The sequence below is a fragment of the Heteronotia binoei genome, chromosome 7 (assembly GCF_032191835.1).
Source record: "Heteronotia binoei isolate CCM8104 ecotype False Entrance Well chromosome 7, APGP_CSIRO_Hbin_v1, whole genome shotgun sequence".
NCBI classification, from domain to species: domain Eukaryota; kingdom Metazoa; phylum Chordata; class Lepidosauria; order Squamata; family Gekkonidae; genus Heteronotia; species Heteronotia binoei.
Window position 1 is genome coordinate 49827955 of NC_083229.1, and position 24840 is coordinate 49852794.

Below are 24840 nucleotides of genomic sequence, written 5' to 3' on the forward strand. Positions count from 1 at the left end.
CTACAGGACTCTTGCTCTTTTCTACTAACACAGCTACCCATCTTGCTCTGTTGCCAAGTCTGTGTGTCTTTATAAATATATGGATCATGGCTGTAAAGAGGAGTTCTACTAACGATAGACATGATTGATTTTATAGCTGACGCAGAAGACAGGTTAGAAGAGGGAAAATGTTTGTTTATAAAAGACAGAAGGATTATCTAGTTTAGGGAATGTGAGCATGGAGGCAGCTGAGGTAGCTTGTAGTGAGATGCAATAAGAACTGTGAAGACAAGTCTTTGTGTGTGCAAGTCAAGAATGTTCTTCCAGGAATGATGATCAAGTGTTGCTCAAATTTGGGGTTGACTCTCTGAAGCAATTCACTTAATATGGTAACTTAATATTGTAAGGCATTTTTTAAAAATAATATATTGGTATTTTACCGCTATGAAGTTTGTATTTAAGTTAACAAATGCTTTTATAATTGTAACTTGATTTTTTACACAATCCTCATTCCTTTAGTGTAAATATACTCATAATTATGTATCCTACACAATGTTTTAGAAGCATTTTAGTTTCACTGTGTTTTAATATTTAAAACTGAAAAGAAAAACAGGGAAAGAAAATACCAATTCTACGAAGATGTACCATCTTATTTCCAGAGATGAAGGAAAGCAGTTGTCCATTTACCATGTTAAACAAATAATGTTAACATTTATAGGTCTAATTATTATATTAGCATCATTATGGTTTGCTGGCACTTATCTAGTCCAAACTCTACCCAGGATTTCAGTAAAGGTGACAACTAATTATAGCCATTCTGGACCATAAGCTGCAGGGACCAATTACATACTACCAGGACAAACAAAATGGAGCTGTATGCCGTAATTGTTTTATTTTAACAAAACCTAGATAACATACAGTAAGCAGTTACAGATTGCTTTTGTGGGAAATGACTGAACGTTTACAAAAGTCTAAACACCATTGGAACAAGCTCCCATAACTAGTAGAAGTTAGATTCTTACTAGTTAAAAGGAAAATGCAAGGATCTGATACATTAAAGAGGTAACGCAGATGCAATAAAGTTGTATTCTTTAACAGGCATAATATATTAAAGCATCTGTGGAAACAAAACAAAAAATAAATGAGATCTTTGGTGATTAGTAAGACTTTATATGCATCTTCAGATAGTTAGCATCCAAGCAAAGCACAATCTGCACAAAATCCTAATGGATCCAGCAAGATCTCTAGAGTACTCAGAACTTCTCAGTATGAACCACGTAGTACGAGTCCATTCTATACAATGCCAAACATGCAGCAGTCTACCAAAGACCAACAGCTATATTTTCTCCTCTTGGAATGGAAGATGGCTACACACATTAGCATGACATAAAAACTAACATCTGAGATCAGAAGGATAAAAATAAAACCCACCACATGCCACTCTATCATTAGGCATTATGAAGTGCGGTTTTCATAACATGGGTATTAATGTCTCTGACTAGAAGTAGCACGAAGTAGCCCTGAGTGAAATCTTATGTATTCTGAGTTCATGCCCTATTAACATCTTTGTTTAAATGAGATTCAATAACTTGGCAATCACAGTGTTCATATATTTAAAAGGGAAACTTAGATAATGACCTGTAATGATGCTGGATATCAAAACAGCAACATTTGATTGTAAACAAAGTCTTATTGGCCAATCAAAAAATCCATATAAAACTTCACAGCTGAAATTTGAAAAAAAAAAAATTAGAGAACATGGAGTGAAAGAAAAATTCTGAGAAGCCTCATTTCTTTTGAATATATCATGAGAAGTGTGTGGGACTCAGGAATCTACATCCAAAGTTTTCTCTTCATGTGTATGACTGAGATCCCAAGAATACCATGTGAAAGCAGGAAGAATTTCTGTGGGTAAATAGAAGCAACTGCCACCTTGTCCTCTTACCAGCTGCAGCTCTTGCTGGCGATATCAAGTGCTAGAAAAATGCCAACATGTTAACCTTCACAAATGGCCAATAACATTGAGAAGCTATCACCAGAAAGCAGTTGCTTGCCTATACAAGGACAAAGTGTGTAGCCATGTGGATTCCAGCCTACCTCATAAAATTACCCAGCAGTGAGCTTCCATTACAAAATGCAACAGAATGGGGGGGGGGGATTATTTATCATAGAAACATCAGAATTGTAACTGCATCCATAACAGACTCTGATTATTGCTGTTCAAAGACAATGAACACAATGCCGAAAGGATGCAAAGATGTTGATCTTAAGACCTCAGATTCTAAATTAACATATAATCTTTCTTAATAAGCCTTTGCACATCACAATACAATGAGCACTATGAATTTTTGTGCTACTGATAAAACCCTACATGAAATATAGTTCCCAACTCTTTCTCAAAATCACAAATATAAGAATGTATCATCACGGACAGTATGCAAAAACTGGGTCATTGCTCACAAATTAATCAAATCTGGGAGAACATCATGGTTTATAAAACATTGGCTATGTTTCCTACAGAGACTAATGAAATTAATGGTACAGCAAACTGGGTTCAGTGTCCATTTCAGCAAGACAGAAGTAGAAATTGCCAAGTTTCCAAGGGCTTCCAGTAAAGTTACTCTACAGCATATAGTATCTAGGTAGCAGCTCTTCATTTCAACAAAGTATTTTGAAATCAGCCTTGTTTGACAATTTCTATAGAACAGTGATATCCAAATTATTTCTGGACTACATTTTCCATACTACAAGTAGACAGTGTTTTCTCAGAAGTGAATGCTGATTACTTTAATATATGCATTGCTAATACAACCATTATTTTTTGCATTAATAAAATTCATTGTTACATAGAGAACCCACAAATGTTCCCATAAAACTTTTACAATGAAGTTCTAAAATATATCTGGAAGAACTGCATGAAAGAACTGCAAGATAATGCAAGCAATACAGAATGAAGAGAACTGAGCAAAATTCTATACATTTCGGTCTCACTCTCAGAACTGATTAAGTACTATCTAACTATTGTAACACATTGCAACTAAAACTTACCTGCTAAATACTATAGTAACCATTCTCTAGAATTAAAATGAGGTCATCACAATCGGGGTACTGCAACTTTTAGAAAAACCTAGGAAATTCACAATTTCATATCAATGAACTAGTTAATTCTAGGGCCTTGCATCTCTAGAAAGCAGGGAAGAATTACCTTGATCTACTAAATGCATACTAAGTATATTGTCAGCTGCAATTAGCAACAGTGTATTTGTAACAGGTTTTGAAAATGAAATTTTAATATTATATTAATAATCATCCAATGGCAGAATGACCCCCCAAGTGATCAAATAAATGCTATACTTTACAATGGATAGGAGATGATAGAAAAGAGTTATCAAAATCATTTTGGGAAAGGCACATTTAAGTACAATTTTATACCTTAAATTATTGAAAGAAAATACTAATAAGGTTACAGACTCTGGTGGACCACTCTGCTCATTCTGAAGACAAGTAAATTTTGGTTTGACCTTAGAAGTTGCTAACGCAAAAACAGATGTTGTAACCAACATGTGTTTTGAAACTCAATTGCTCCATAACCAGGATAAAAAAGTGATTTCTACTACTGTATCTTACAATGTGTGAAATGACTGCAGGACAAACAATTCAGCCTGTGTTTATGCTTTTATTTTGTAGAGAAAGGGAACAGGAGTGCTTTACAACAGTGGGAAAGAAGAATGTTATAGGGAAAGGGATCAAAATGCACTAAGGTCTTGCACATATTCCATTAATTTCATTGAGGCTCTTTTTGGCCCTGACTCTGACTTGGTGGAACATTCTTCTGGGTGAGATCTGGGCCCTGCAGGATCTAAAACAGTCTGCAGGGCCTGTAAGATAGAGTTGTTTCACCAGGCATAAGACTGAAGGCAGTGACAGTTCTCCATCTTGATTGGCCTTCCCTTCTCCCTTTTCTCCTCCGTAAGTTCAATAGATACTTACTCTGCGAGATTTTACACCATCTATTAACTATGTTTGATTGTATTTATTTTATCATTTTATTGTATTTATTGAATTAGAACAGTAACTGTTTCAGATTGTATAGTTTTTGCCACAACGTTACCTGCGCTGAGCCCTTTTGTGGGAGAAAGTAAGCTATAAATCTAATGAAATTATAAATTACGGGCAGCATGGGTTCGTGGATTGGTCCCACAGATGCCTAAAGGAAGGTGAGTTACTCTGCAAAACTAAAGATGAATCTGAAGGGGGGAAATGGTTCATTTTAAAAAAAGTGAATTAAGGATAAGTGAAAAACAGGAAGGAAATATATTTCAATTATACACAAAAGAAGCAACTACTCAGATTATAAAGACTTCTGCATGCAGACCTAGGAAAAATGCCGATAAGTCAGGAGGATTGTTAAGATTCAGGATGAACTGTTCCAACTAAGTAATGTGCTGACAAAATGTTAGCATAAGGAAATCATTATTTAACACTTCCTTTACATAAAAATTATTCAGGGCTAGTATTCCATGGGTAAGTGACAACAAAATTATTTATGGGTATAATACATAACAGGATTACAAAAACTCTACTATTTCTTTAGTTAATATTTTGCTCCATTAAAGAAATTTCCATCAGTGTCTCAAGAGCATCTTGAATGGCACAATTATAGGTGCTTACCCATTTATGTACAGTATATTTATATCTATTTATATATAAATTACTCTGCAACGAAAAAGACAAGCTCTTGGAAAATGACTTATGGTGCATGAGCGTCAGTTCTGATGGGAAGGCAAAGATTTCTGTGCAGCCATAGCAATGAAAGAGCTGGTTCTCTATTTCTTGTTTAGACCATGTTCACATAACCATTCGCCGAACTCCACATTCGCAGCAGAATTTTGCAGATTCAACTGGGTATTTTGCTCCACATTCGTAACAGAATTTTGGTAACTGTGCAGGTGAATTTCCCTCACTGCTTTTAGAGCTTCCTCCATTGACAGAAGATGAACAGTCTCCACTCTCATATCCAGTCCTTCATCAAGTATTAAAAATTCAAAATAAACCATATTACAAGTTTTATTTGAATAAGTGTGAATATTGTAGAACAATATATACTAATATTTTCCCATGGACTAAGTTTTCAAGTCCAATTGCAAAAAGGCTGACCTCACAAAAACTCAAATAAAGCTAGTTAACAATGCTAAAGTATCAGGCACACATTGGGAAGTGTAAGTTCAATAGGCTAAAGTGGGTCTTCTATGTATTCTTAACTGTTCTACCAGAAGTGAACATGGCTGGAGCCAAATTAGCAGACGCTGTCCCCACATTCAACAAGGTAACATCTTACAGTAAACTTGACTTTGGTAAATCTCCTGAGAAGTAGGTTGCAAATGAATACGCAGGAGAAAGGGGCATCGTGATGATTACAAAAGCAAAGCCAGAAAATAATAGCTGATCTCTAGATACACCTCATCAGAGTAGGATTCCTCATTTCATCAGATGGCAGACGTAGGCATCTGGCAAAAAGACAAATGCTGCTTCTACACCAAATTGGTAGGATAGGAAAAGGATCCTTCTTTCTCGTCCTGCTTTTCCCTCTCTACCTTTGGGAAAAGAACAAATCCTTCTCCTCTGTCTAATGAAGCTGCCTAGGTCACGGCTATTGCCAGAAATACTTTCTACCATCTCTGGCTGGCCAGGCAACTGGTCCCTTATCTCCTTCCTCACATGCAATGGTTACATGCAGGCTGGATTACTGTAACTTGGTCTACACTGGGATGCCCTTGAGGTTGACTCAGAAACTCCAATTTGTTCAAAATGCAGCAGCGCATGTCCTTACAGGGACACCACTTAGAGCACATATACAACCAGTGCTCTGCCCTCTTCACTGACTTCCAGTGGAGTACCGAATCCAGTGGAGTACCGAACCAGTTCAAAGTTATGGTATTAATCTTCAAAGCCCTGAGTGGTCTGGGGCCTACATATCTACAGGACAGCCTCTCCTGCTATGTCGCCTGAAGAGCATTATGCTCATCTGAACAACAGTTGCTAGTGGTCCCAGACCCTAAGGACATCTGTTTAGCCTCGACCAGAGCCAGAGCTGAAAAAGCCCCGTGGTGGAACACTCTCATGAGTGAGATAAGGGCCCTGTGGGATCTGCTTCAATTCCACAGGACCTGTAAAATAGAGATGTTCCGCTTTTGGTTGAGGCAACAGGTGTCATTATTTTGGCCTCCCCTGTTCCACCCCTCCACCCAAACTTAGCTTATTCAGCAACTGGGGAGTGTATGCCGACTGCCCTTTTTAAATTTTGGTCATTTTACAGTTCCATGAGCCTTCTTGGTATATTAAATTGCTGAACTGCAGAATGTTTTTATTGTTTTATTTGTAATTTTAATCTGCTGTGAGCTGCCCTGAGCCCATTGCAGGGAAGGGAGGGATACAAATTCCAAACAATACATGAATCATGCAGTACACACCTGCATGATTCATGTATTGTGCCTGATACTATGATTAATGAAGATTGTAACAAAATGAAACTCTGAAGAACACAGAAATGGGGAAATATGGCAGGTAAACTGAGAAGTTAACTCAGTTAAATTAATATTTTGTGGAGGGAAAAGTCGGATAATTGTATACTTTTTATATTGTAAGCCCTTCCACTCAGCACTTATATGCAATATTATCCTCTTACCTAACTACATTAAGCCCCTAACTTACAAATGCCTGTTATGAACAATTAAATCTGTACTTACAAATACAGCAGAGACCAGGAAGCAATCCAGCTTTCCCCTGTGCCAGGCCAGGTATAGTGTAGCTGGTGAGTAGGAACATGGAAACATCTCCTGTCCCTCCATCTACTTTTTGGGCTCCCATCAGGTGAGAGGCAGCGCTGCCTGGACCTCCTAATCTGCACCTGCCCCATTAAATCCCGCCCCCTGTTTAGCGATCCCAAAACTGGAAGACTTTTGATATTGGGCATGAGTTAAAGAAATCCATGCCCTCCTTTCCCAAAGTGTGATCTCGGGTATGCGTTTTCAGTCTTCTCTTACAAAGCCTACTTCTCGTAAGCAAGGAAACACCAGCATTTGAAGAAAAGGGGTTTTAATTCTGTTGTCTATCTTGTATAATTACTACACGCTATTATAACAGTATTTTTTCTAGGAATCCCATTAGAAGCATACAGAATTTTAGTTGCATTATAATAGGTTAAATAGACTTCGCAGAGCTAGCAAGGGAACTTAACCACCATCTACTGCGTGTTATCTCTATGGGAAATATGTTCCAAGTTCCAAACATTCAATTTCCAAACATACATTTCAAATGCAAGTTGTTTGAAACAAAGGGCTTACTGTACTCTGTTAAGTAATGGAGAATTTGTCAAGCCCCCTATCATTCATACAGTTCTATCATTCACATTTCCATAAAACAGCACTTTATTTCTTCCTTTCTGCTAGATTATAAGAATTGTTACCAACCTGTTAGAGTAGCTTTCAGTACCATAGCTTTTTCTTTTGTTTGCCATCATGCCCATGCCAGCATTTCGTGCTACACCGGTAGGCACTCCTGTCCGTGATTTCATGGGGCCTCTACAAAATTGTATTAATTCAGTAAATTAGAAGGAATTCAAAAGAAACAATCCAAAGATCGGGTTCCAGTCCAGTGTCTACGCTCAGATGCCGTGTGCCTGTGTGCAGTCTTGCTGCTAGGGCATGTCTCTGCATTCTAGAAGGTACCAATGGGGAACACTACAAGGGTTGGGATGGCAGCAAGAGACAGGATTATCCAGACTATCAGAAAACATTTCCAGCTTTCTTCAAGTAAATGAATTCCTCACAAATAGCTACTGGAATATAAGCTACAGTGTCTGGTGCTGTTTAATGAGACTTTTAAAACTATTACAGAAGTAATAGTTACACATATACAACTGGTAGACCATAGGCATTTTGGACTCCTAGGACCTTCCTCAGCAGTCAGTATTACTATTGTAAAACATCACACATCCAGGAGTAAATATATGGGGGGGGGGGGGGGAGATTTTCTTTAAAGTCAGGTGTTGCTTTCTCATATGATGTGCAATTACCAAAAGTTTACACAGAAGGCCATGGATACTTTTGATCTGAGTGACACACATCCAGACACGTTGGATAAGAAGAATTGCAGATTTATACCCCGCCATTCTCTCTGAATCAAAGACTCAGAGTGGCTTACAATCTCTCATATCTTCTCCCCGTACAACAGACACCCTGTGAGGTGGGTGGGGCTGAGAGGGCTCTTACAGCAGCTGCCCTTTCAAGGACAACTCCTGCATTAGCTATGGCTGACCCAAGGCCATTCCAGCAGCTGCAAGTGGAGGAGTGGGGAATCAAACCCGGTTCTCCCAGATAAGAGTCCACACACTTAACCACTACACCAAACTGGCTCACATATTTGGTACAATGCAGAATAATTTGGACACCATGTTTAGTTACTATGAAGGAATATTCATGGCCTAATGTGTGAACATTTAGTGATTGCACATCACATGAGAAAGCATCACCTGACTCTAAAGAATTTTTTCCTCATATATTTACTCCTGGATGTGTTGTTTTGCAATAGTAGTATTGACTACTGAGGAAGGCCCTACGGGAGACCAAAACACCTGTGGTCTATTGGTCATACGATAGAAAAATCAATTGTATATGGGTAACTATTACTTCTGTATGTAAAAAGTTTTAAGAACCTGATATTTGGACCATTTCTTTTAATCTATTTTTTTTGCTAATGTGTACACCATAACAAATATCTGTATTTTTAATAATTTATTTTGACAGCTTGGCCATCATAAATCACAGCCATCTTGGGTTCAGCCCCCCCCCCCCCCTTTTGCTGTTTAATGAGAATCACATGTTACCCTCAACGAAGATCCTTACCTGTTGTTTATTTGGAGAAAGAGTTATAGTTGAGATAGACTGGTCATTTAGCCCTTCAATAGCAGGACCAATCACCATATCAACAGCCCAATGCAGGTAAACTATACAGATCGACAAGAGTGGATCCCTGCCTTCAGAACCCACCTACTGAGACAGAGCTATTGCTTGCAGTTCTGAACAGCGAAGAGTGCATGAGTGTGAATGCGCATGTGGGCCACTCCTGATGCACAAGTAGGGAAGTGCCTTTTGTTTCTTTTTCAATAGTATGTATGAATACATACTCATGAACTGCAGTGTTTTTTGAAACAGGAAGTAGTAGACACATTTTAATCCTATGAGCAAGTTTTTAGCAGCCTCTCTGGCAATATACTCCAGGCAAGATAATTCCAAACAACTTTTCATTCATGTTTTCAAACAGAAATTCTGTTCCTGGTATATTCCATAATGGTACGGGTCAGGAATTCATTCTGTGAGCAACTTGCCTTGGCACATGAGTAGGTATCACACTTCTCATTGTTATTATATGGAGGCATATGAACTACTGCAATATCAATTGCTTTGGCTCAGATACAGAGTTGTAGAGGAGCTCAGATGTGCATGAATACTGTCAAGTATTACAGGGTTTCCTCATTCATTTGAATGAAAACAAGTCTGAACATATCACTCCCCTCTCTAGCAGAGCTTGGTCTCTACAGAAGCAAACATAAAGGAACTTGAAACTATGGTCCTGGTTCTGTGTACATGGTGCTTTTGTGTGCACGTGACAAGTAGGGTGTACTTTGGAATTTAATGTTTCAATGAGATAACTAACCAGAAATCTATAATCTCCCTCTTTTCCTTACAGTGATAATACTGGTCCCCTCCCTATATTAGCTAAAAAATTTCCAGGATTTCTGCTGAAAATGTTTCTAGGTTCAGTAGCTTCACAGAAACACCCCAATTTTAGATTTGTTTCTCTTTCCCCATATAAAATGAGAAAATGAGCTTTTTATCTGGCCCCAAATTCAAAATACACAAGCACCATATACATGTTAGGGTAGCAATAAAATGCCTTTTTGATCACATTTTCCACAATTGTATAGTCCTCCAACTTTTTTTTTAAAAAAAAAGCTTTTAAAGCCACAGCTTCTAGTTAATTGGTTTCTATTTAGAGCTAGGAATATATTGCCACCTAGAGGGCAAATTGAAAAATATTCAACTTAAAAAATAGTATTTCCCAAGTAATTTTGATTTTCTAGATGACATCTAGCAGTAACAGAATATATTTTATTTTTATACAAATACCAACTGGAAGCAGACATATTTAGCTTCAACAAGGATGCTACATTATACCCCTGACCTATAGAAAGGTAAAGGTAGTCCCCTGTGCAAGCACGTCGTTTCCAACTCTAGGGTGGCGTCGCATCACGACGTTTTCACAGCAGACTTTTTTACGGGGTGGTTTGCCATTGCCTTCCCCAGTCATCTACACTTTATCCCCAGCAAGCTGGGTACTCATTTTACCAACCTCGGAAGGATGGAAGACTGAGTCAACCTTGATCCAGCTACTTGAACCCAGCTTCCGCCAGGATTGAACTCAGGTCGTGAGCAGAGCTTGGACTGCAGTACTGCAGCTTACCACTCTAAATCACTAAATCAACAGCTATTAGACTTGTGAGGAAGTATGGGATGATTTTTTGTGATAAAAATACACCACAAAGATAAACTCAGTATCTGTTCTGGATCAGTTCACTGGAAATTACACAGAATGAGAGATGGCTGTCATTTATACAACTTTTATGAAACACCATCCTAGTTTTTCTTTACAACTTCTAGGGAAACATTTGTGCTAATTAAAGTCCCACTGAAAGACACAGACAAGACCAGAAGCGTAAAATCTTTACTAAATAAAGCTCAGTGGGGATATGCAAAATGCAGCAAGCTTTTAAGATAAACAGTTGTCTAACGAAAATCACAAGACTAAATGTGAACTGAATATGCTATCAATGTATGAATGAAAACCCCTTCAAGAGAAAAAAACAGGAAGTTTACCTACAACGGTTATTTTTCAAGGGGTCATCTATGCATTCAGACTGAAGTGCTTTGCACCTACACAGAGTTTTGATCTCAAAATTTCTAGAGGTGGGGAGCATAACAAGTGACCCAGTGGGGTCCTGGTTGTCCTGACTTTAACAGAAGCTTAATGGGATGTTATTTACCTCCATGCTACCATGAAAAACTTCACCCACCCATCCGATGCATTAATCCACTATTAAAAGGACAGGATATATACCTCTAGGCAATACCCAAAGTAACTATGAAACAATTTAACCAAACAAAAACAACAACAGATATTTTTAAAAGGGAAAAAAGCCACCTCAAACTACACTGTACACAGAATTGTGCACTTACCCTGTTTGTGGGCTTGCTGTCCTCAGTGAGTTTTTATGAGCTGGAGATGAACTCTGTGTTTTGTTTCCCGTAGATCCACTCGTAGACAATATTTTATTTGCAGGTGTACCTTTTGATGTAAGCATTAAACATTTTTTTTCTATTTCTAGAACTTTTTTTTAAAACTGTCTTCACAGATGGCCAGCTAAGGCTTAAAGAAATGAAGCACCAAGTCAGGCACAAAGTGATCCTGGAATTCCCTTGAAGTTGTCTCTTGTTCCCAGGATCACTTAGAAAGACTTGTGGCTGAGTGGGAACTTAAACCCAAGTTGCCCCTCCCCAAAGTCCCACACTCTATCTAGCTACTGAGCCATGCTAGTTCTTATTCTGGAAACTTTCATTTACTGGAATCTTAAATTTAGTAGCTTTGCAAAGTAGCAATTATTACATTTAAGTCAGACTTGAAAATTTAACAATCCATCTATTCACATTTCTCCCACCACCCTTCTGGTCTCTCCTACTCTACCACTTTGGTTTGCTGGTACCCAGGACCATTCCTGCTTTATTCTACATCATTAAATGACCAAAACCTACATGTAGGTTGCACATAGGCAAGCCCAAGAGACAGTATGTAGAGATGCAATAACCAATCATTTTCTATTCTGATATTCAACTTACAAAGAACAATAGTTAAAATGAACATAGCTAGAGCCTCCAGCTCCTGGTCAGTCCCACATGCAGTCCATTCACAAAGGATCCTATTTGAATTTAATGAAACTTGCAATTTTACAGAAGTGACACCAAAAGCCTAAAATTACCAGAATGTCATATAAGCATTTTAACAGTGAATCTTTCTAGCACTGTGTTACTTTACTATTCATGCATTCCTAATAAGTACATCAAATCTCTCGTTATAATTTTGCAGTATTACTTGGCTGTGGCAAACGCGATGAGGCTGGCGATGTTATCCCTGTGGAAGGCATCTTCTTTACAGATGGTGACTTGTACTAAAATAAACAGAAAAACAAATCAAGTAACACTTTAAACTGCTTAGATTCAAGTCAGGAAGATACTGGTATCTAAAAAAAGTGTGCTTGTACACAAGAGTTTATACCTTGAATAAAACTTTGTTGATCTTAGAGGAGCCACTGGACTCAAACTTTGTTTTGCTGCTTCAGACCAACACAGCTATCTATCTGAATCTAATTAAAAACTAATTTAGTTTGTATGTGCTTGTTTGCATTTCAATCCCATTTTTTGAAACTATAATCACCTTCTCACAAAATGTATACAGAAGTACCAGAGGTCTCTTTCCCTCTGGCAAAAGCCTAATTATTAAATACCTCATTCCAAACTGGGCCACAGATTATATGATAACTATAACCACAAAATGCAACAAGGGACAGATGGTGATATATATATATATATATATATATATATATATATATATATATATATATATATATATATATATATTTTTTTTTTACAACCTGAAGGTTGTCCTAAAGCTAAAATATATACCGGGGGGAGGTGAGGGCATCAGGGGATTAAAATTCCCCAAAAGAACAGAAGTTTTAAGGAAAGAATGTCAGGCAACCACAACAATATTCTATCATACGATAAAAACGGACTTGGGCCCAAGGGCAGCTAAAGGTACTTTGGCTAGTGGGTAGGAAGGAAGCAGGAAAAGGAGAGGTGGCAACTGGAGGAAGGAAAGAAGAAATAGTGGGGGAGGGAATACAAGGGAAAATGAGATGCTTCCACAAGTCCTAGCAGTTCCTTGTTTGTAGAAAATTTATTAGCCAGAAATTGCAATGCTGATTCAGTTAGACTTGCCCCATCCTTCAGGAGCACTGATACCTTCTTATACATATATTCCTTATTCGTAAATAAAATCCCAACTTTCACACTGATCAATTTATTTAAATTGCAGAAATGCTTGATAGATAGGAAGCAGAACTAGAAATTCTGACAGATCAAAGCTGTGTTTCTGATAAAACTGATGTCTTGATAATGAACAGAAAAATATTCATATGACAACAATGTATTAATTTGTTGATTAATAATTAATTTATACCCCACTTTTCTCCCCAGTAGGGACCGAAAGTGGCATACAACATTCTCCACTTCTCCAAAGGATTTTTCCAAGGCAGTGCCACTGTACCACCATAGAGATACTTAAAAACAAAACAGAACACCTTTCTACTCTTAAATAATTCTGAAATAGACATTGCAAAATGCCACGATTAACCATTGTGTTTCTGTGCAAAAATACTTTATGATACAGGATGTGTGAACCAGTAAATATGGGATTGGTCTTGGATACAAAGAACATAGGCTGCTATTCTTGCTGACCAACGATTTCTTTAATGTCTTAAGCAGTAGTCTTCTTCAACTGAATTTCATTAGCATTTCATTATTTGTTTGCCTGTTTTTAAATTTCTCCAACAAATGTGGTCAATAGTCATAAAATAAGTCACAGAAAACTTTTTTTTCCTTTTAAAGCTTTTAAATAACAATGCAATCAGAACTCATAACGTTATTATTTATCTGTGTCTTTCTGCCTTATTTTTGTTTTAATGTCTCAACTACAAGATTTTTGACTTCAAAACCTGTTATTGACAAATTAACAGGAAAAAAACCTTCAGAATGGTAGCAAGATTTACCTGGGATCTAGTAGGAAGCTTCCCTTTAGCATCAGTAACCACTTTGCCTTTATTAGGAATACGTGCTGCCTGCTCTTTGCAGAAATTTATGTGTCGATCAGCTGCACTTTCATTAAATCTTCTCTGACAATATGGGCACTGGATGTAATCTAAATTCAACAGCAATCCATGAGCCACAAAAGTTAACACAGATTCATTTATTGATTTTATTTTTAACTTTGACTTTTGGTCTAGACTAGATTACAATTTAAAAAAACATACAACATATTTATCAATATCTATATATCTCTACCTATCTGTCTGTCTGTCTATAGCTTGTATGTGTTTAGTGTATACACACACACTCACACAGACTAAAACCTATAACAACAATAACAACATACCCCGACTCTATGTGTCAGTAGTGAAGGAGTTTGGCAGAGTCTGCTGAAGGGAGTGCCAAAGCTATCAGCCTGCTACCTGGAGAAGTGCTTCTGAAGATGATGGAATCATATGGGAGTATTTCCCGGAAGCAAACTGGCCTCCAGGCTATTAAGAGGTTTAAAGGTAAGAGTCAGCACTTTCAATGGCATCAATCAATGAAATAAATGGGGCAATATAACATTAGCATATATTATAAAAGAACAATGGCCAGATCACAATTCCTCAGAAAGGGGCACAATTGGCAAATCAGCTGAAGCTAGGAAAAGGTGGTCCTAGGTTGCTACCATCTTGTGCAGCAATGCCAGATCAAAGAACACCCTCTACTCTTCCAATGGGAGTGATATGCCCAGAATATACAACCCACCTGATCCTAGAAGGGTGGCACAACTGTCAACTGTTTATCCTTGTTTGAATTAAGACAAGGATTATTAAGTGCTGTCTAGTCACTTACAATTTATGGCAACCCTATGGATTAATGGCCTTCAAAATGTCCTATCATCTTGCAAACAGAGGGCCATGGCTTCCTTCATTGAGTCAATCCATCTCATGTTGGGTTTTTCTCTTTCTGCTGTCTAACATTACTGTCTTTTCCAGTGACTCCTGTCTTCTCATAATGTGACCAAAGTACAATAGCCTCAGTTTAGTTATTTTAGTTTCCAGGGAGAGTTCAGGCTGTCCCAAAGTAGCCCAGACAGAACACAGTGGATCTCTTCAAGAATACTGTCTACATCCTTAAATGGGAAAAAAGATGAAAACCATCCAAGCAAACATGACTAATGAAAGCTTTTGACCCAGTGCCTGTACTGAAATGGCTTGCCATGATTTTACCTAGCAAGTGTTCTGAAAAGAAATCATTGCAGCTTCTTCCTGATCTCACTTAGGGCCCAACTTAAAAGGCATTTAATTTCTAAGGTAAGTCAGGGTTGCCCCTAAAATTTTATTTTTCATTTCCCTGACTTTCCCTGACCAACATTTGTCAATTTCCCTGACCACCATTCAAATATAACCATAAGTTAAAAAATGCAAGGCTTAATGTTCCTCTCTTAAATTACACGAGTCTCAACAGCAAAAATATTTGTCAAAGTAAGAGATTTAGACCAATTTCACACTCAGCTTACTCTGCTGTCATGTTCCTTTTCTCCGCGCAGCGTCCTTCGGATTTCCCACTATCTGCTCCGGAGCTGCAGCAAACATCGCTGCAGCTAAAAACCAGTTTCCCTTTGCCGCGCAAAAACTGCGATGTTTGCTGCAGCTCCAGAGCAGATAGTGGGAAATCCGAAGGATGCTGCACGGAAAAGAGGAACATGACAGCGGGGTAAGCTGAGTGCAAAATTGGTTTTAATATCAGCTTCTTTCAAAGTTAACTGCAGCAACATCTGTTTTGCAATTGCACCAAAAATTACACCAAGATACAAACTTCAAGTAAACTCTGAATGCTAACAAGTAGGAATGAGCAGATCAGCAGCAAGAAAGGAGGTGGAGTTTCTGCAATCTAGAGAAGCAGACGACCCTCATTTGCAACCTTTATGCATGGGAGATGTCAGGAAAGAAAGTGAGAGCGCTTTTACTCTGCAACTTCAACAGGAACAAGCAATTACATTTCCAAAATTTACTTTGCATGGTGCAGAGTAGAAAGTGCTAGTTGCCTGTGAAATCCAGCAGCAGCAAAACTCATTTGCAACTCTGTGCTGGGTTTAGCAGGAGACAAAACATCCATTCCATACCCAAAAACATGCTTATCTTTATATGTAAGTTAAATGCAATACTAGCAGGTAGGGATAAAAACAGTGAAGATGTTTAAAGTTTGTATATTGCTAAACGTTTAAACTAGCCTTGCTTTGCAAATTCTACAGGCAGACCTTGGAAATCATGCAGGGACAGAGCTCAACAAACAAATTAGGCTGGTTGCTGGGGGTGAAGCTAAGAAAAAGGTGAAGCTGGGAAAAGGCATCATTAAGTTTTACTTTTATTCTGCTACTTCTCTATTCCAGTTGCCACAAGAACAGATCATGCTCCTGCAGCAGGTCAAAAATCCACAGTTTGAATATATTTTAACCACAATTTCCCTGACTTCAGAGCAATTTCCCTGACTTTTCCTGACCAATTTCCATTTCCCTGGCTTTCCAGAAAGTGGCAACCCTGTAAGTTCTGCTGAAAGGCAATAAAATGGTGGTAGAGAAATACATTTTTATTGCCACCATCAACTAGTTTTTCAATCTCTCATCCATGTTTGTCCACACTTTTTTCAATCTGTCACTTGCATTCCTAGATGCTGTACCTGCTGCTTGGTAAACCAGAACCCTTCAGCATTTCAAGATGAAGTAAGATATACTTCACATATAGCAGATAGACCCAACTTTTGCATAATAGTGGGATCATTTCCATGTTACATTTTTATATCATGGAAATGCCTATTGGCAGACCATGGATACCAAGGAATTAACAATGGCATGGGGTGCTTGCCCCTTCCTAGAGTAGACAGTACAGTGAAATAAGAATGACTTGGTGATGGACTTTCGAACGGAGAAAAGGCAAAACAGAATTGCAAGAATAAATTTCAAGGCATGACTTTACTATGAGTTGTGCGTAATCTGTGCTATACACTTACATATAGAACTCTGTGCCTAAGAAATCCAAATTCTACAGTGTGCATAAATGATGGAATCACCTTCATGATTCTCTAATTTTGTGTAACATTTAGAAACTAGTCTATTTTGCATCTTTTTTTTTATTCTATTCATTCTAAGAAGGGTCAAGGAAGTAGCATGGCACCAATGCCCCACCTGAAAGCACTGAGTTTGGCATTTTGGAGGACATTTACTACACACTTACAAAGATTAACCTCATACCCATAAGGACGGGACACTTAAAAAAATGAAAGCCAATTCTCATAATAATTCTTTAATTTAGCTAACACTCTATTTCCCTATTCTACTAATCCAAGACATATACACTACCCTGACCACTCCAAATGGCATCAGTTGCTAAATGTGATTTTATCATGTACATATTAAGCTGCCTTATACTGAATCAGACCCATGGTCCATCAAAGTCAGTATTGTCTACTCAGACTGGCAGTGGCTCTCCAGGGTCTCAAGCTGAGGTTTTTCACACCTATTTGCCTGGACACTTTTTAGTTGGAGATGCCGGGGATTGAACCTGGGACCTTCTGCTTCCCAAGCAGATGCTCTACCACTGAGCCACAGTCCCTCCCCTAATGAAATACTTGAAATGAAATACTTTAATTTTTTTTTGTATTTTTTTATGTGCCCGAGTGCATGTGTTTGCGTGTAAATATGTGCATGCACCTGGAAGTCATGGCAACCTTTGGTGACTGCCCTACTGTGGGTACTGGAGAATATTCAGAGAGGTGGCTGAATAAAGCCTGGTATTTCAAGGAGGTCTCCCATCCAAGTACTTGCCAGAGTCGACCCTGCTTAGCTTCTGAGAACTGACAGGATTGGACTTGCCTGGGATATCCAGGTCAGGGCAAAGTATTTTACAAGAAGTGCAAAGAAAACATAAAATGCCCTGTTGATATGCTTTGGACTGCATGTTATTACAGTCATACTCAGACCAGACTTGTGAGACTTCACAGGGAAAAGAATATTATCCAAAGTAATATTGCTTGGCTAGCTAGATTTTTCACTTCTTCAAACTACTTATGCTTTTCTCTTTCTCACCAAGCACAAACTTACCCGGATCATATGATGGTGGTGGTGGTGGTGGTAGCTTGCCACCTTCTTTAAGAACCTGATCAACTCCTTTGGCTGCTCGTATTGCTGCTATGAGTTCCTCATGTTTTCGTCTCCAATTTGATGGCTTCTTTGGTGGCTCTGGCTAAGGAGCCAATAAGGAAAAACACACACATTTGTGTTTGGATACAACTGCATTTCTCAGTTCTGTAACCAATTTTGCATTAGAACCATTAAATATAAAATTCTGTCCGCACTGTGAAGTTTGTTCTCCCTCAGAAAGAGAATCATACCTACAAAACTTATACTTAATAAGAATGTTTGAACACCTGTTGGTGGCAACTGGGCGGCTTATTTAGCCACAGGCTGTTTGCAATCTATTTCAGTCTATTTGCAGGTACAGAAAATTTGCAGCAATCAAAATCTGACTGCCAGCTGATGAGAAATCAGCCAGGAGCCAGCTTTAGATCTCCAAATGTGGCAGTTTCACTATGCACCCAACAAAGTACACGGGGTGAGGAATTAGGAGCAGATTCTCAGCTGATTGGAAGGGTCAACTGGAAGTTGGGCTCTTCTGCTCTCCCAGACTGGAACATTTTATGACCCCAGCCTTGATGAGATGCAGCAAACTGGGGTACTGGATCAGAAGCCCAGTCGATGCCCTTTTTGTTCTCCCCACCCCAAACTGTCAGCTGCACCCAAGGTGGAGTATTTGGGTGGGGAGAAAAGGACTGTTCTTTTCTCTCAGCTGGAAAATCACCACTTGAACTGACGAGTGATGCAATCCTAACCTATACAGTTCAAGCTGGCAAACTGAGAAAGGTGGGGGGAGAGAAGCAATCTCACCTCTATTTATAGTACCAGGTCACCCCCTTCCCCCCCCCCCCCGCCAAGCTTACAGAAGCCACTATATTAGACATGCATTATTAAAGATTTGGGATAAATATAAACCTAGGTTATGTTAAAAAGACTTTATGGATTTTTACACAAGAAGCATTTTATAGATGAGAAATGTTACCAAAGGAAGAATGGATAACTTAGCATTCACTCAAGGTGAGTGTAAAGTGAAACCAAGGAAAAATGTATTAAAAGAAGACGAGCAACACCTTTAGGACCAACAAAGTTTTATTCAAGGTATAAGCTTTTTTGTGTTACACACACATTTCTTCAGATACAATGAAATGAGAGAAAAGTCTTCAAATTTATAGAGTTGAAAAAAATGAATTAGCATATAACATGATGTAAATGTTTTGAGACAAAGCAGGGACAACAGGCATGGGCTTGACAGCTGTATGGATCCAATTAAAGAGAAACAACATTTGATGCAATCGTTTCTTTAAACCTTCATGGAAGATTCTAAAATGGACAGTTATATGGTTTTGATGAAAATAAGACTGTATTTGAAAAAGACCTCTGTACACATGATGTTCGTGTTATTGCCAAAATGTATAAACTGTTTTTGAAATATAAAGCAAAAGGAGAAAGACAAGGATAAAATGGGCTAAGAATTTTGGACATGATATACCACTGGAGCAGTGGTAAAGATTATGGTTGAAGGAACTGAAGTTCATATTAAATGTTAAACTTAAAAATTTTATAAGATGGTGTGTGACACCAGATAAGTTGGCTAGAACGTATGAACATAAGAACATAAGAGAAGCCATGTTGGATCAGGCCAATGGCCCATCCAATCCAACACTTTGTGTCACATAGTGGCCAAAAAAATTATACACACACTGTGGCTAATAGCCACTGATGGACCTCTGCTCCCTATTTTTATCTAACCCCCTCTTGAAGCTGGCTATGCTTGTAGCTACCACCACCTCCTGTGGCAGTGAAAACACTTTGAATAATTGCTGGAAATGTGAACAGCATGAAGGAACATTTTATTATATGTAGTAGACTTGTGACAAAGTCAAAAAATTCTGGATGCAAAAATACTTACAAATACAAAAGATTTAAAAATGAATATACAACTGAAACCAGAAGGTTTTTTTGTTGGGACAGATGGACAGACAACTTGAAGATGGTCATGGAACTTTGTTTCTATGTATAATTACAGCAGTGAGGTTACTCTATGCACAGAATTGGAGATCTATACAAACAGGAATGGTGAAGAAACTGGAATTAGCAGAAGTGGCCAAACATACTTTTTAAATTAAAGAAAAAGACATTATTTACCTTTATTGCTAGTTGGAAGTCCCTTATTGACTTTCTGCATGCAAAAGAAAAAACTGACTTGATGATCTGTGGATTTGATGAGTAAGGGTATGTGTAATTAAGTTTATATAATATAGAGAGGAAAGGTTGGGTGAGTTATGACTAAGAGGAATAAATTGGATTGTTGTAATAAGTGATTGTATTTGGCTTTGTTGCTGAGACATTTTTGGATTTGGTTAAACTGTAAAGATGTTTCTCCACTGTATCTTCTTTTCATTTTTTTTCCTTTTCTTTTTTTGTTTATTGTTTATATTTTCTTGTTCTTTTTTATATATGTACAAGAAATCTTAAAAAAATATATTATTTTAAAAAAGAAACAGATCACTCTTGTTTCCTTTCCACCTCAAACCGATGCATAGGCTGCAGAGAATATGAGCAATCTGTTCATATTCCCTGCAGCCAAGACAACAGCTACATCTTCCTCATCCCCCATGAAACTGCTTGGGCTGCAGATACAAGAGCAGTCTTCTCCTTTTCTCTGCCACCCAAGCTGACAGTTTGGGAAGGAAGAGAAATGAAGCCCATAGCTTCATTAGTCTCCTACTTTGACATATTTATTACTCCACTGTTCCCCCCCCCCCGTAATTAAATCCAAACATACTCTGCAAAATTAGCCTGTTATTGCTATTTAGCCCTTGTATATATCAAAACATCTTTAAGCTGTATGCTAATTTGCTGTTCACCTTTGTAGAGACATCTGCCGATAAATATAAACTGTTAACTTCCATTTCTATGTATCTGAGGAAGTGTGCCTTCATGAAAGCTCATACTTTGAATAAACTATAGTTGGTCTCAAAGGTGTCACTGGACTCAAAATTTATTCTACTGATTGCTCCTGTTCTCCCTGTGTTCCAGCCTTGTTGGAATAGACAGCAAAGCTTGGTTGGAGGGGAGGAGAACAGACAGAGAAACTCAGTTGGTATCAGCTGAGAGTTGGCTTTTGATCTCCACCTCCACATTTCTCACTAGATCCCTGCAATGCCTAGGGATCAGGAAGATGTTTGGGAGGCAGTTTCTGTTTGGCAGCTATTTGAGTTGTTCATCTGGGGTTGAACAGGTTGGGTGAATAGCTCAGCAGGGTTTGGGTCACCTGATCATGTTCACCACAAATTTCAAGATCCTAGGCAGAGGAAGCTGTGGGAGCAGTTGTGACAGAAACACAGAAGCAGTGCTCCTAATATTTCAACAGATGTTATTGATTTTCAAATACAAGATTTTCATGCCTAAAGTAAAATTGGCTCAGAGAAGTTCAACTGTTCCCAAGTACCATATGCCAGATTAATCATTACACTCTCCCCGTCTACCTGCCTTATTATCCTGTTGTTGTTAGGACAGGGGATACCATTCTTTGGGAACTATTCCTGGGCTTTCATTCATAATTTGATGCATAGTCAGGTGTTATTTAGAAACAGATAGATCAGGGGTGTCAAATGTGTGGCCTGAGGGTCAGATCAGGCCCCTGGAGGGCTCCTATCAGGCCCACGAGCAACTCACTGCTTGCTTCTCTCGTTTCCTTCTGCATCAACAGTTTACTTTGCCAGGCTTGCTCAATTGCACAGGAGCTACAGAGGCAAAGTCTCTATTTTCTCCATTGGCTGACCAGCACATGAAGTAACTTATGTACAAAATGCCCAGCTATTTCATGTTTTCCCCTGGGTCTTAGGCTCAAAGCAATTGGGAAATTTCTGTAATGAATGTCAATAAATCAGAAGGTTTGCAATTCACAGACACACAACTGAACAACACCTGAACAGCATACTCAAGATTGCTACAGCACAGACATTGTCTCCAGATTTTGATGCAATAATTCAGAGCAAGAGGTGTCAGTTATCAGAGACCGCTAAATAAACAAAATATTGGAAGAGTGCTAATCTTCGAAGCATATTTTAAGCTTTTAAAAATCTTTAATTGTGTTTGTCTGTGTCCTTTATAAAGTTTATATCTCTGCTACTGGCATTACATTTCATGATAGAAATGGCCTGGCCTGACAAGGTCTCATTTATGTCAGATCTGGCCCTCATAACAAATAAGTTCAATACCTGAGCTAGATAATTCATCATACTAAATCAACCCTTGTGTGTATTAAGGGTAAACAAGCTTTTGGCCGTAGTGATCGAAATATAAGCCATTTTCTGTGCAACCTAAAAACTTCTGCATAATCAGAAAGGGGTTCAATTTAAGCAAAGTTATTTTTGTGTTTTGTAAACCTTTTCTTGAACACGGACAAACAACCTTCTGAGTAAAAACATTACTTAGATTCAAATAGAAACATATTTTTTTTCTTCACTGTATTTCAGACGTTTCCTTGCTGCAGAATCTGGGTTCAACAGTAAATATCAAATATAAGAAATACTCACAGTACTGCATGGCCCTGCAATAGATCTTGGCTGCAACTATTTAAGGAAAAAAGGCCCTTCAGTAGGTGCTTCTGAAGAGTCTCATGTAGTATAAACACCACTACTTAAATTCAGATATAACATAATAATCCTAATGGCTTAATACTGAAAAAGAAGTAAAGCTCATAGAAATCAGTGGGAATTACTTTTGAATAAATATGCTTAACATCAGGCTGGCTAATTTTTTACTCATGTATTTCACATATTTCAAAAACATCCTTTTTTAGTTAATAAACTGGTTTAAGATATATTTCTTAACTGACTATATGAATAAACTTTCACTGAAGCCATAACATGCATGTAATTCAAATGCATTATCTATGCCTGTCAAATATTGTCATATTCTAGCATTCCTGTACCTACCCGTGGTTTTAGAGGTTTTACTGTGGGGATATCCGTTCCCTCTGCTCTCTGTCTGCTGGAATCAAATGTTTTTCTTTTCTTAGTAGCAGTTTTTTGGCAAATTGGAACATGTTTTTTCTATTAGTGGGGACAAAAAGAAATGCAAGGCCAGATTAAGAACAAGATCTCCCCTCCCTCACTCCCAAATTACTAGATACCTATATCATAAAAAATAATCCAGGAAAACATGGCAGAATAAATCATATATATTTGATCATATAAATTATTATCCAACTTTATTCTGAATAAGCAAATCTAACAAAATTCAGAATAAACACATGAACATTTGAAAGTATGACTCTGCAGAGTGCAAGAAATTAGAAACAATTTGGTATTAACTATTTCCACTCTTAAAAATATGATTCTTCTTGCTTGAAGTTAACTAATTTTCTACTCACTAGTGCAACTGGGAAAAAAGTCCTCCCACAGATCTTGCATGGTAACAAATCTTCAGTTTGCACTGTACTTCCATTACCTTAAAAGGAACACAGACTCAAAATTATCCCGCACATTACGGCAAAACAATTTAATCATTAATCACTTAATCAGAACAACATTAGCCTACATTCTTGTTCACTATTCCCATAAATAAGCACAACACACTCATGCATTAAGTAATTCATGAAGTGGTTTATAGAGAGAGCACAACACTATCTTAGTCACTTAAGAGAACATGTGGAACTACAATCCTTGGGAATCTTAGTACTGGATGGGTTCCTGCCCCTGATTCCCACACTGAGATTCTATGGCTCCACGTAAGTTTCTAAAAGAAATAATCAGATAATAATTGCACTGTTATGCAAACACTATTTGGAGTTGAATGATGACATTTGCTACATCATGGAACAGAAAAGAACAATGGTAATCTCAAGGGAGCAATCTCCCTGTGTACCCAAAATATTAGTTTTGAATATATCCAGAATCACTACATCTGTTTTCAAAATTTATAATTCTAATCCTGATTATAGGCTAACGAAGTAGAAAACTTTCAATGACACTTTAATGTGGAAGAAAACCATATTATAGGATCTATTCCTGTGTTCTCAGTATCCAGATATTTTAAATATTCTTTTCATTACAACTGCTTAGGAAATCAACTATGTAGCCAACACAAAATGCTCAAGTTTTGTCTGCAAGCAAATGTCCAAATATTGGCATTCATATACATTCTGACGCTTAACTACACAATGTACATTACATCCTAAGCAAGGTAAGGTGGCATATTCTGGAAGCCTATGCTTCCCTGGAATGTGTGGGGTCCAGCTGGTGCATGAGTAGAGAATGCTTAAATCTTCCCCTACTCATAACACAACCATTATTTGCCCCCTGTGCTTCATGTGTACTTTCAGCCTCTCTTCCACTGTTGAGACTGGTCTGCCAGATGGCTCCTGGGCATCTGGTCTAGTTGTCTTCCTGCTGCAGACACTTTGTCCTGACAAAGTGCAATGGCATGGGGTTTGGTCTCAGCAGATTCATTTGGACAATGGCTGGTGCACACCAATAAGCTGGAGTATTTTGTGGCAACCTCCATTCCTTCTAAGTGCCAACCAACAAAGCTTATACTGTATTTGGGGGGGGGGGGGGGGCGCGGATATATCATATGGTAGGCCATGGCACCAAACATATGGCAAGAAATTAGCTCATCAGGCTTTATTCAAATTTAAGTGGCTGGCAAATGGTATATATTCAGGGGTGGCCAATGGTAGCTCTCCAGATGTTTTTGCCTACAACTCCCATCAGCCCCAGCCATTGGCCATACTGGCTGGGGCTGATGGGAGGTGTAGGC

The 24840-nt window shown here is 38.2% G+C and overlaps 1 protein-coding gene across 2 annotated transcripts in view; it reads right to left on the reverse strand.

Moving 5' to 3' along the window:
* Positions 1–3641: 3641 nt before the first annotated feature.
* ZC2HC1A (zinc finger C2HC-type containing 1A) overlaps positions 3642–24840 on the reverse strand; it is a 40892-nt gene continuing 19693 nt past the window's right edge. The window contains exons 2-10 of one of the 2 annotated variants that reach the window (XM_060243604.1): positions 23453–23529; positions 23016–23132; positions 22614–22649; positions 18040–18181; positions 13919–14067; positions 12184–12259; positions 11274–11382; positions 7449–7559; positions 3642–5002 (exon numbers count right to left, since the gene is read on the reverse strand). In XM_060243604.1, coding sequence (XP_060099587.1) covers positions 4828–5002; positions 7449–7559; positions 11274–11382; positions 12184–12259; positions 13919–14067; positions 18040–18181; positions 22614–22649; positions 23016–23132; positions 23453–23529 — 992 coding nt within the window. In that variant the 3' untranslated portion in view covers positions 3642–4827. The remainder of the gene's footprint in view (positions 5003–7448; positions 7560–11273; positions 11383–12183; positions 12260–13918; positions 14068–18039; positions 18182–22613; positions 22650–23015; positions 23133–23452; positions 23530–24840) is intronic. The other variant, XM_060243605.1, reaches the window with a different exon arrangement.